The sequence below is a fragment of the Balaenoptera physalus genome (genome assembly GCF_965194825.1).
Source record: "Balaenoptera physalus genome assembly, chromosome: 11".
In the NCBI taxonomy this organism is placed as follows: Eukaryota; Metazoa; Chordata; class Mammalia; order Artiodactyla; family Balaenopteridae; genus Balaenoptera; species Balaenoptera physalus.
In genome coordinates this window covers 76,104,525-76,117,709 of record NC_138896.1, presented here as the reverse complement: position 1 = coordinate 76,117,709, position 13,185 = coordinate 76,104,525, and the positions used below count along the sequence as shown (strand labels likewise).

General features: G+C 48.8%; 1 protein-coding gene across 2 annotated transcripts in view; it reads right to left on the bottom strand.

The window, feature by feature from the left end:
• CACNA2D3 (calcium voltage-gated channel auxiliary subunit alpha2delta 3) overlaps positions 1-11,635 on the bottom strand; it is an 800,023-nt gene extending 788,388 nt beyond the window's left edge. For both annotated transcript variants that reach the window (XR_014251113.1, XM_082414438.1), the window contains exons 1-2: positions 11,219-11,635; positions 10,472-10,553 (exon numbers count right to left, since the gene is read on the bottom strand). Coding sequence is in view for 1 of the 2 variants with exons in the window: in XM_082414438.1 (XP_082270564.1) it covers positions 10,472-10,553; positions 11,219-11,340 (204 nt within the window). In the remaining variant the exon portion in view is untranslated. The remainder of the gene's footprint in view (positions 1-10,471; positions 10,554-11,218) is intronic.
• Positions 11,636-13,185: the final 1,550 nt, after the last annotated feature.

The following is a 13,185-nucleotide window of genomic DNA, read 5'->3' as shown; positions in this document are numbered from 1 at the left end:
GGGCAAAAAGCTATGCTCGTTGAGCTGTTTGTACATGATGCAGCATATTGTGCTAATAGAAATTTCACTGATAATGGAAACTGGTAGGAGGCTACGAAGAAAGCCATATGTTATAACTCGTGGCCAAAGACTACCTACCTCCAGTGGATTTACTGCTTCCCCCACCTATTGTTCTTTTTATACTATTTTTCCCCCTCTGTATCAACAAGGCACAATGGAAAAGGCATTTCGGATGGTGCAGGTACAAAGAGCCAAACGCCTGCCTGGTATTTCTCTCACCTTGCTTTGCAAATTACAGTACAGCATGATAGCAAGAACAAAAGTGAATCCCACAACTGCCCCACCTGTACTGTACGAGGGACAAGATGGGAAGAATTAGGGAAAGAAAGCAAAAAAAAAAAAAAAATACCTTCATGGGGACATAATAAATGCTTCTGTTTGCCATTGTGCCCTTGTCACATTAAATGTGTGTGACATATACTGCCTTAATCTTATGAACTCATTGTGGGATCAAAGTGACTAAAATTCCAGGAGTTTCTCTTGCTCTTCATTAATAATGAAGCAGACACTATAAACAAGAGAGTAGCCAGAGAACTAAGGCTTCCCGTGTGCCACGTATTGTTCTGAACTACTTCATCTGTGTTCTCTCATTTAGCCCTCTCCAAAGCCCTATGACACAGGAGCTTTTATTATTAGTTCCATTCTGTACTAATAGAATGAGTAAACCACGGCCCAGGTAGGTAAAATTAGTGACTTGCAGAGTGGAATTCAACTCCAAAGCCCATGCTCTTTTTAAAAATCTCTTTTCAGCTGTGCATGGCTCACTGTAATAGAAATCTAGATCCTTCTAAAACAGACAGGCTCTTTCCTGGGAGCCAAGAGTTATGGAGCAGGAAATGCAGGGTCAAGTTTACAGCATGGGAGGTTCTAGACTTGGGGGTATTCCAAGGGCCAATTATACCTTTGATTCCATTTTAATGCAAAACACTAAAGTCTCAAGAAAATGCATCAAACCATCAAGTGTAAAAGGCACACCCTCACGAGCCAAACTTAGGGACCTGAGCAAACAGATGAAGAGCAGGTTTGACTTTCGGAGGTAAATGTGAGGGGAAATGCTCCCTGCTTTTTGCAGATCAGCCGAGTCCTCTTGTCTAAGCCGAGACTGAATCCTGCTCAGGAGTTTCTCAAGGTTGTTCTCTTCCTTGGCAGCCCTGCCTTCCAGGCTGAGCAGAGGTATAAGGTACCTGACACCCACACCTCTCCACTGCCAGCCAGGGCTCCTCCAGTCAACCTGCCCACTCTCCCTTAGGAACCATTCCTGTCCCATCATGGCTCCAAGCCCCCTCGGAGCGGGAGGGAAGTCCTTCCCCGCCTCATAGGGGCCGAACACCCACAAAGCCTTCGCTGCCAAGAGAACACCTCTTGAAACCCCACCTGGGGACAGCACACCTGGGGGAAAGAAACCAGAGACGGTGCTAGCACCCCACCCACCTGGCCCTTCTCATCCTGCTGAGGTCCTGACTGAAGCTGGTGCTCAGGTGGGAGCAGCTCACACGGGTGACTCACGCTGCAGAGAAAAGTCAAAGGCTTGGGGGTCAAAATGCTCCAGTCTGAGTCCAGCCCTACCAGGTGGCAAGCGCACCACCTCCCTGAGCTGCAAGCCCCACCTGTAGGAGGTAGATAACCTGGGCCATCTCCCAGTGCAACTAAGGACCACAGCAGATGCCTTGCGTTATCTACTTTAATATGAAGAATGCTTGGCTCATTAATCACTCCCCCCACAAGTCCACTGCCTCCCTGTCCAGTCCCAGTGAACAGTCTGTTCACCTGAGCTGGTTATGATCTTGGTGGATGTTGAGAAGCCACCAGTGCAGACCCTGTAGTTTCATAATAGTCCCAGGTACAAGTGGTTCTTCCGTGCTTTTCTTAACTATTTGGCCCAAGTGGAGCAACCAAAGCTTTTGCACATTGTCTTTCATAACTGATGTCTCAGTGACTTTCACTGCTGACTATATGGTTTATGCATAAACAATGGTTAAAAGTTATGCAACTACAATAGCATCATCTCCCCCAGAGTCAGTACCAATGTTTACACAAAGAGGGGCAGCACGTGTCACTCATTCAACATCTTTAAGGAGATCACAGAGGACTGCAGATGCTCAAAGGCCAAAACACAACAACAGGCTGTGCCAAGGAAGCTCTGAAGAGGAGGTGCGCGGGGCCAGCAGGAAGGGCCACGGAACCCAGGATGCCCTTCAGTGCCTCCCATGACTTGGTGGCTGATGGCAGTCCCCATGCGCTGCTGCACCTCCCTGCCACCTGACTGGGGGAAAGGACACCCTGCCAGTGAGGTGCCTCATCCCCTGTCTGGTCTCCAGCACCACTCCCCCAGGAAGCTGTTAGGAGAAGTCTAGAGTCCTCGAAACCTAGCGGGAAGAATTCTCATGGAGGAAATGCCTGGAGAGCACCAGGTGTCTGCGGCTGGCTTCTGGACACACTCCCACAGTGGGGGAATCGCTGGGTCCGCCGTCTCTCCTGCGGCTTCAGGCCTCACTCCGAGCACTGGGGACCCTCGGCCCTTCCTCAGCTGACCCACCACCTGCACAGCAGGGTGAGCCAAGGAGGGGGTAACAGGAAGACCCTGAGGAGGTTCTTCAACCCCGATTCCTCATGTGGGCATCGCCCTGACTCTTGGGGGAAGGGAGCTGACCTCTAGGAGAAGAGTGAAGGTCTAGGCAGAGGCTGGGTCCACTGCAGCCTCCTCCTGCTCCGAAGTACCTGATTCCCCAGGCTCCTCCCTGTCAGGTGCCAGGTGGGACCACCTTCCTACCTGCCAGCACTCGGGCCCACTCCCCTGTTCAAGCACTCGCTCATTCATGTCTATGGAGCCAGCCCCACAGATGCTCAATGAAGGTTATCTTAAGAGCTTGTCTTTGTCTCACACCACCAATAATGACCTCCACAGCTTGATGGCAGGAAGCTTCTACATGCCAGGTACTATGCTAAGTGCTTTGCGTATTTTATTTCATTTCACCTTCACCACAGCCTGTAAGGTAGAAGGCACTGGTCTCCTCTCACACTGGAGGGTGCAGGTTCAGAAGTGTCACACCGCAGATCTGGGACTCAATGCCAAGTCCATCGGACTCCAAACCCTGTCCTCTCAGCTGTTTTCCCAGGCTTTGATTGTTTCTGAAGTAATTCCCCAGATGTTATCTCATTTAATCCTCCCAAACACCCGAGAGGTAGGGAAACACAGGTATTATTCACATTGTTTTCAAACTAGAACTGAGATGGAAAAAGGTCACACAAAGATGAGGGACCAGGCAAGCGGACTCCAGAAGCCCAGGTCGGTCACCTGGGGGAGGCTGCTTAACTTCTGTAATCCTCAACTTCTAAATCTGAAAAATGGGGTGAATGGTAGTTCCTGACTCATCAGGTAGTACAGAGAATTCAGTGGGATGACATATGTAAAGTACTTATCATGGTACCTGGAACTCGGGTACTCCAGAGTGAATGCTACATGTTTTTACTATTAGATTAGACCATTTGCCCAAGGCCATTCGGGAAATGCCTACAGAAAAGATAAGAAGACAAACACCAGGGCTCCTAGGCTCCTAGGCCAGTGACCTTTTTCTTTGCTTTAACAACACTGCATCTCCCAACATGTGTCTCTGAAAATGTTCCAAGCTCTGCAGTTATTATGATGATGAAGAAAGATGGGCAAAGGATGCCTCCCCAACTGACTGTGGCCAGAACATTGAAATAAAATGAGAGAAAGCAATTATATTCCAATAAAGATGTTAAAAAAAATAAAAATTAAATAAAAAATAAAATGAGAGGATGAGCTACCCAGCAGGGAAAAGAGAAAGCCGAAATGAGCACGGCCCATCCTTCAGAGGACTCCACCCAGGCCCAACGGGCCCCGTGCTCCCTGTGATGCTCTGCTATCATCATCTTGAAATTCTTCAGAATTTTTTAACAAAGGGTCCCCGTTTTGCTTTCGCACTGGGCCCCACAAATTATGTAGCTGCTCCTGGTCTCAGCAGACCCTCCGCTGCAGCTGCCTATAAAATCTCAGAAGCTGGACAAGCCGAGCTTGGTGGACTGGGTCATTCGGCTCTGTCCTAGCACCCTGGTTCACTCCCTTAAGCCACTCTCGCTAGCAGCACAAGAGGACAAGAACAACCTTCCCTGTTAGCAGGCAGCACCTGGTGCATTCTGTGATGAGCAGCATTCATTTCTACTGGCATACACACGCACGCACAAACTTAATAAGTATAACGGTAATGACATGTGCAAGCCCAAAATACCGACTGGCAGTTGCTTCACCTAAAATGGATAACCAGAGGTCTGGTTTGTGAACCCACAGCCATTTGCAGCTCTGCCCAACTTGTCTGTCCAGATCGTTTACATGGATAACAGCTCTTTTAACCTTGGGAGAGTATTGTTTTCCAATATCGGGTGCCAAGATAAATACTTGGCAGTGCACAAAGTGACAAAAGAGCCATCTATTTCTTGTCAAGAGATAATGCTCTCCTTCCCAATATGGCCTTGAAATGCCCATTAATAGTTTGACTCTTGAGTTGTTTATTTCCATAATCTTGATCTGGGGTAACCGAGAAGCTCTGCAACATATAACCGTAATACACCTTATAAATGTAATGCCTTATTTAAACAGCCTTGGAATGAGCACACAATGAGTGTTGTTCAAAGCAAGTGGAAATTTAAATGTTTACCATTTATTGAAGACATCCTGGACCCTTTTCAAAGTTGTGCCTGTAAAATAACTTTCTTCTGAAAAGCAGACATGCTGGCTATGCAAAGAGAAATCCCCTAAAGCACATCAGCTGTACAGATCTGCCTCATCTGCTGAGGGTGAGCTGTGGTCCAGCCTGGACTGTGTCAGAGAGGGGTCTCTGAGGCTGACTTTGCACTTCAGAAACGATCACCTCAGTTTGCTGATCAGTAAATACTCAGGGAAATCAAGCATCTTCCTCTTCCTCTGCATCATTTTCTTCTCATGAAGGAGAAGCTCACTTTTGTTTAATGGACCAAAGAGGGCTGATGAAGATTCTATCGATGTTGCCAGGAGCCTGACATGAGGAACTTCTCCTCTTGTTCCATGCTACACAAAAGCATCACTGCAGCCACTGAAGATGAAGCATAGGCCATTATGTCTCTTGTATAAAAATTACATTAAAAGAGGAGTCAGGGTCGGGGGAGGGAGAATCTCATATACTAATTCATAGGCTGGCGTTTATAACATCTATTTCCTTTTTTCTCAGTCTCAGCCACAGCAAACCCCAAGTCCAATCTGAGTGTCCCAGGGAACACGCAATCTGCGAAAAGTCTCTGTCTAGAAGACGCTGTGGGTCTCAACACGCACTGTGACTGCAAAAGACAGGGGGACCCCCAATATAAATGCCACTCAATTCCGACAGAGGATGTGTATTTGGATAAAGAAAAAGCCTAGTTGTTGGTATCTGTAATGACAGATCTGGATTAATGACAGACCGGAAACAAAGGATCCTTGTGAGAATGTACGCCTCTTTCAATAAGCCCAATGTACCAAGTCATTTATTGCTCCACGTATGTGGGAGCACTAAACACCTAGGTGAGGATCGATCAAAGACTGAAAAGCCTAAAACCCCAAACCTGACTTCCACAAATATGTGATCCAAACTGCAGGACAATGGGACATCTTGCAGGGCCACAGGTACTTGGGGTAATGGTTTCACATTTCTTTCACTTTTGTTCATCATGATACACGGCTATGTCTTCATCACAACTAGAAACGTTATTTGTGCTTGCCCTTGCCTGACAGACTTTATAATTATTAGGTGGTTTGGTACTCATGTGTTTGCCTAAATGCACACTGGTATTAGAATATATAAGATAAAGTAAAATAAAACCCGCCTGAGATCACTTGAGTAATTGATCAAAATTAATAACCACATTGGAATTAAAAGTCTGAAATTTGCCTCCAACAAGAAAACCATGCCTATGTATTCATCTCCCTTAATTTTGACTAGCATTCGTAAATCGGAGCAACTCAGGCTGCAGCAGTTCCTAATGAGAGAAAAAGCAAAGCAGAAACATTTCTGTCAGAAAAGAAACTTTGAGAAAAAGAAGGAAAGAAAAAAATAAACAAAAGAGGCTCAGACAAAAACTTAGTAAAGCCATACAAAAAGAACTTTATCTGGTCCTCAAGTGACCAAGCATGAGTGTACAAATGCAATAAGATATATATGTGTGGGTAAGATGCGCGAAATGAATTCTAACTAGTTTATCCTGCTCTGCTGATGTCCTGGTGACTGGGCTAATGAGACCAATAAACTGCCCAGAAAGATTGAAAACAGTCATTTCCGAGATTCCAAGACTTTGAAAAATAATCTGCCAGGGAAAAGTACAGTAATTGAAGTGGTGCCGTGAATTAAAACACTGGCAGCACAGGTTGAATGCACTAATCTCGTGGGACGACAAATAACCGTGTTTATTCAACAAAAATGTTCAGCCTAGTAGCGCCTCCACAGTAAAAGCAATCCATAGAGTGTGAGACTTCCTACAGGCAGCACAGCACTGCTACCCAATTCCTGATAAATGAATACTCCTATTTAATTATTTAAAAGACCATCAATTTCCACATTGATAAAAAGTCATAATTATCAAAATGGCTTAAAAGAACCAACCTTTTACTTTGCTGACTCTGTCCTGTGGAAAGAGACATCACATTCATGTATTAAAGCCGCTCTCTCAATAAATAGTTGATAACGCAAAAACCTGGTTATGCATTCCAAGGAGAGCACGTTTGATAAGTGCTGCATGAGGCATCCAAAGTAAATGTCAATTCTTTTCTAGCATTAATGGCAGAGACACACAGTACCTGTATTTCCGCTGTGTATTTATCATCACGATTCTGGAAAATATAATTGGAACCCTTCATTCCCATGAACATGCATTCCCTGAATGCAGAACTAAACAGAATGACAAACCCAGCTCCTACCAAATTCTCCCTAAGAAGGATGAAATGAGAATCATGCCAGTTTAATACCTTTTATTGTGAATGTTAGGGGTGTGGAGCCCATGAGTTTAACAGCCTAGATTACTGGACCTACTAGAATGCTTCTCACTGAATCCCAAAATAGAGAGGTAATGAAACTATGCCTCCCCAAAAGAAGCCACACAAAGCGCATTCTTTGGGGAAAATGAAGCAAGATAGAGGCAGCTGAATACTGGCATGAATATGTCAAATAGGAAAGTTAATTAAAAGTTGAAGTGAATGGAAACCCCTGCAGTATCTGCCAGCTAAGAAGGCAGGACACAGGCACAAAGCCACACTCCAGTGCTTCGCTTTCAGGGGCCCGCTGTCCTATAACAACTAAAGCCTCTCAAGATCGACTCCAACTCCAATATACAAGTCCTACGTTCTTCCATTCTGTACTGGAAACACAAAACTTTGCCAAAATGTGGACTACAGCATTTTATACAATCAAAAATATCCTCTTTATAAGGAACAAACAGATTGCTATTCCTGTGCTCAGCAAAGAAAAAAAATAGAAAAAATAGGAAAAGTCTGGCACTGGATACCAAATATATTATCATAAGCTAAAGTAATGAAAGCCATGGTATTAAACAAAGAAACAACTGATGAAATCTTCTCCTTTCTAAAGCCATGGCAGTGAGGTACATTGTTAAATAGCTATATTTACATTGAGGAAATCAGTGATAATACTGCTACCTCGAATTATATTACCTAATAAAAACCTGTTACCAAAATGGCAGTTTTCCCAGTCTCCAAACACTTTAAAATTGGTGGCCAATTACTATTTAACTTATATTAACAATTACTATTTTGTAAAGTGTTTGCCTTAGTGCAAAAATTACTAAACTCCCATTCTAAAAATGAACATCCCGCATCAATTCACAAAATAAAGTGTCAATTAGAAAAACTACATAGAGTACATAAACTTGTACAGTGGTATACAATATACCTTACTTAACTGAAAATCAAGTTTAAATGTCCATGCCTTAAAAGTATGATTACAGACTCTTACGCAACACCTTTGAGTCCCCTTACTACAGTGTTAATGCATTTATCAACCAAGTTTTCTAACTCATTTCGAGAGTATCTTAATTGTCAAGGATGCAGTGATGTGATGGAAGGGTGCATAGAGTTTTGACTCAGAGGAGTAATTCCTCATGCAAATGGCCAGAAACTTGAAAATAAGCAAGAGAAAGGCAACTGTCTCCTTGCTTTTCCAAATCATGTTATGCCTCCCCCAACTCTGAGCACCTCACATCCTTTCTCATTCATACTCTGAGCTCTCGAAATCAATTTTCTTTGCTGATTATAAAAATACAATCATATTTGGGGGCAATGGACCAAGACAGCCAAAAGGTACCTCCCCAAGTTGTCTAACATGCCCTGCCGCATCATTCATGGAAGTCCTTGCCTAGCAAGCCAAAGCCATGGGTATCGCAGGACTCCATGGCCAGGTGACTGCAATCCAAATGCAAGAGCAAATGCCCACCCCAGAACCTAACGCCCACCAACACCTCACCTTCCCCATGCATCAGATTACAAAACGCCAGGCAACAGCAAGAAATGGCAACAAAGCCACAAACAGCTGGAAATAATTACCCAATTGTCAAGCTGCAAACATGACAAAAGCAAAGCGAGGCTTGTGAATACAGTATCAGAAAGGATGCTGATAAGGTAAGAGAAGCATTTTAGCTTTTTCCAATTTGCTATTATAGAGTAGCCAATAATATGGTTGATGGGATTTTGTGCAGTGTGTGTGTGTGTGTGTGTGTGTGTGTGTGTGTTGTGTGTTAACTTCGGAGAGAAGGATGAAATATATTTCACGTGCTCCTACAAAATGCGAGATACGAGATATGTAAGCACAGCCCCCCCGCAAAAAAAACGTTCACAGGCTCTCAAGGGTTACTTTCAGAGTTGTTACAACTAAACTACAACGTGCAGATGAAAAATATTTCTTTAAAGTTATACAAAATGTTCTCTTCTTTAAAAGCATAAGCAAAATACACAGGCAATGCAATAGGCCAGAACTCTTCACATAAAACATCTGACATGCAGGCAAAATGCCAAAGCTGAGTACAGACTGGTCCAGATTAAAAGAACACTAGCAAAAAAGGCAACTCCTAAAAACTGAGAGGCAGGTCACAGGTATGTAAATTATCACTGACCATAAAGGCACATCATAACCTCAAGTTTTTATCAACTGCCTACAATTCAATGAACTCCGTCCCCAAATAACAGAGTTGTGATAACAATCTTTCCACGGTTTCAGAGAATATGGCTATTGGCAATTTTTAAGCCAGGCTAACCTCTGTCATTCCATTGTGGGCTGATGCTTCATTACGATATTTGGATTTCATGTGACAAACTGTTTCATATGATGTCCCCAAAAACGCTACTCTCTAAAGCAGAATGCCATAAATAAAATACGTACTTGGTTACCAGGCAGCATGCATGACACATATGTTACATTGGCCCAAAAAGCACATTTTAAAATACTTAAAAGTTAACTTAACAATTTAAGCTTTTTGTACCCATTTTCAGAGAATTATCCCCTAAAGGCCAATTTTATTTTCTATCTTTGAGAGAATTCTTGGATTAATCCTGTTGATTTGTTAACTTGAAATTCTTTTAACGCCTCTAATCTCTCCTCCCCAGCCCATTTTTTCCCTTTTTTTTCTTGGAGGGGAGGGCGAAAGACCATATATCTCACAATGTAATTTTAAGCATAATGCTGCCTGTTTGAATTAAAATTGATGCAGCTTCTGATAAAAGCCTAATAATCAATTCTGCATTCTCATTACTCTCCAGAATATATGGATGCAGACCAATTTCTTAAGTTTGTGGACTACTCCCATAGGTTATTACCCAGCAGTGCAGCTGAGTGGAAAGATAACCACATTCATTCTCCTTATCTGTAATGATGTAATGCATCCCAGCCCTGAGTCTAGATGATTGGGGAATAATGGGATTGTACAACTGCGGGGATGACAAACAATAGTGCAGCATCTTTCTCTGATATACTGAACCCCAGCCTCCAATGCAGGCAAGGTGAAAGACATCATAACAGGCACTGATTCTGCCCCTTGGATGAAGTTAGCGTTTTTTGGCCAGAGGAGCATCTGCTCTCACACTGAAACAGCAATACCGACACTGAGAGGAGAGCCATGCAAAAACACTCAGTTTCCGAGCCCCAGCCAGGACAGTGCCAGTGAGTATCCTGCTTTTCTTTGTGTTTAGAATCAAGTGTCATCTAAAAATAACCGGTTGGTAGGGAGAAGTCACTGCACAGTACATTGCCAAGAAACGGAGGATCAGAGACACCTCTGATAACTGATGCTGCTCGGGGTTCACGTTTGTTTGGAAAACTAAATCTGCCTCCATTTTCTGTGCTGGAAAAATCATCGCTTCCTGCCACCACAGAAACCTTACCTTCTGCAGAAGCTGGGAGCCGGAGTACTTAGCGGCAATAGATTTTATCTCTCCCCCAAAAGCAGAGGCCCAGAGCTTCACCCTACAGGGAGAAAGGGCACAGGAACAAATGTAACACCGTGTCACAGTCAACACGCACGCATACGCACACACGGGGCTGTGGCTGAAGGAGCCAGGCGGTATAACATTGGAGAAAAAAAAAAAGACAGAAAAAGCGCCTTGGTAGAAAGTGCCAGCACCAAACTGCAGAGCGCAGCGCGGGAGGGGGCCTGAGGGGGGTCACATAGTTCAAAACGCGCAAAGTGTCCCAGGCTCTCCGGAAAGATCACTGAATTTTATTTGAATAATTGCCTGAGAACTTGACCACCCAAACTGAGCATCACCTGGCAAAGATTAGTCGAAAGAAATCCACCCATCCCCCCCTCCCCAAAAAGAAGTGAGATGGCAAGATAGCAAAGAAGGGGTAAATAAACGGCCCATGGAAGTTGCATGCGGTAAACAGGCTTCAAAGTTGGTGCTGTCGCCGGCGGTGAGCCTCTCCAGGTCTCACTCGCAGCCCGGGGAGGGGGCGAGGGGATCCCACCCCAGTCTCGCCGCCCCACGCGGGTCCCCGCCGGCAGGTGCTAAAGGCGAGGCCGACGCCCGCGGCAGGTCCTGCCGGCCGCACCTGCAGGAGCCCAAACTTGGGCACAGAGAGTCGCGGGCGGCAGGGTACCCTCCCCGGGCGGCGCAGGACCTGGCACTTACACGGAGAGCGGGATCTGCTGCTCCGAGCGCACCACGTCCCCCAGCGCGGCATAGAGAAGCGCGGCGGTCAGGAGCGCCGAGGCCCCCCGGGACGCGCGCCGCTGCGAGCCCGGCCCGGCCATGCTGGGCTCCCTCCGACGCGCCGGCGGCGGCGACGAGAGCGGCCGCTGGGAGCTGCGCCGAGCGGGCGGTGGGCGAGCGCGCTGGGTTGCCTGCTCCACGCCGCCCCGCCTGCCTCTCGCGCGCCGGGCGCACTTGGGGAGCAGAAAAAGGAGCGGGGCGGGGAGGGCGGAGAGGAGGAGGGAGGGGAGAGAGGTGGAGAGGGAGGCAGGCGGGGGAGGAAGCAGGGAGACGCGCCTTTCGCAGCGGCGGCCGCCCGGCCCCGCCTCGGCTGCTCAAGGAGTCCGGCCGGCCGCGGCGGGAGGGCGGGAGGCGCCGCGCGGGCGGAGACTTGCAAACTCCAGTGTCCTTGGCCGCGGCTGAGCGCGCCCTGGCCCACCCGGCCCACTGCGGCCGCCGAGTTCTTTACAACTCCGCAGTCCGCCGCCGCGGGCGCCACTCTCGTGCTGACCCCGGGCTGGACCCCGCAACCCCCCGCCCCGAGCTGGTTGGGGGGCGGGGCGCAGGCGGGAGGCTAGGGCCCGGCCGGGTAACAGGCGGCGGCGGTTCGGGTCCTGCGGAGACAGAGGTGGCGCGACCCCCGGCCCCGCCGCGCAGTTTCCCGGAGGGCAAGGGGTGCAGGGAAGAGGCCAAAGTCTGAGGAAGGGGCCGGGGCTCGCGGCGGCGGACTGGGTCGGGTGGGGCGGAGTGCGGTGGGGATGAGAGCGGGGCTCGGCTGTCTGGCGCGGGCGCTCTGCGTGGCCGCCCGCGGCTGCTCCTCCGGCCGCAGCGCCGACCAGGGAAGGCGCGGAGGGCGGCGCTGCCGGCGCGGCGCTGGCGCACGAGCGCGGGGCTCCCGGTTTCGGGCCGCAGCGGGGCCTCCCTGGCGCGCCTGAACCCGGGCCGGGCCGCCGAGCAGCTCGCGCTCTGGCCCGCTAGGGCCCGGGGTCCGCGCGACTGCGGCGAGTTGCGGGGTCTGGAGGGGAAGCACTGCTGCTCCAAGTCTGTCCTGACTGGCGGACTCCCTGGATTTCGGGAGTAAGAGAGTCCTCTGAGGCTCGGGGGCTCACCCGCTCCCCACTCGGACCCCCACCCGCTGGGCAGGAGGCGCGGTCGAGCGGCTAGCCTAGGCGGGGGCGAGGAGGAAGGAAGTCGGGGAAGCCCTAGGCGTCCGGGGAACCAGGCTTCGCCGCAGCCTCTCTCGCCGCCGTCCTCAGCCCGGGACCCGGCTTCGGAGCCCCGGCCTCTGCGAGAGGTCTGGGTGTGACTGGGAACTTTGTGGGGCCCTCGCGCCGACCGGCAGTAAAGACCGACCCGGGCAAGGCTGAGTCATCCTTGACCCGCCGAGCGCAACTCGACTGACCCCCGGCAAGCCGCGCGCTCCTGATGCCGCGGGGTCTCCCGGGGCGTCCGCCGCCTGGGTTCGCCTGGTTTGTATGACTCCCCTACGAGGGCTTTGGGACCTTCCCCGTCACCAGCCTTCTGCCTCAACGCCCTCAGCTTTCAGGGGAGAGAGCAAGGGTGGGCTCCAGTTTCCTTCTGGTGCTTTCGGGCGAGAATCTAGGCCGGCTCTCCTGCCCAGCATCCCTGCAAAAAGTTACCCCAGCAGATGTGGGGCTAGATCTCAGAGTTGCCTGAGCTGGGAGAAGGACCGCCCAGGGGCCCTTGGTGATTTTGCTGAGTGCGGGGAGAGCCCGGGCTCCAGTGGGCGGGTCGTGTTCCCACCTCGGGGCGCAGCTCTGGAAACAGGCCCCACCCGGGAAGCGCCAGGTGCTTCCCGCCCACGGGCAGCATCTACAATCTCCATGGATGACTAACCGGTTATAATGAATTCTCCGCTTCTGTGCACACCTTCCATCTATGGAAGT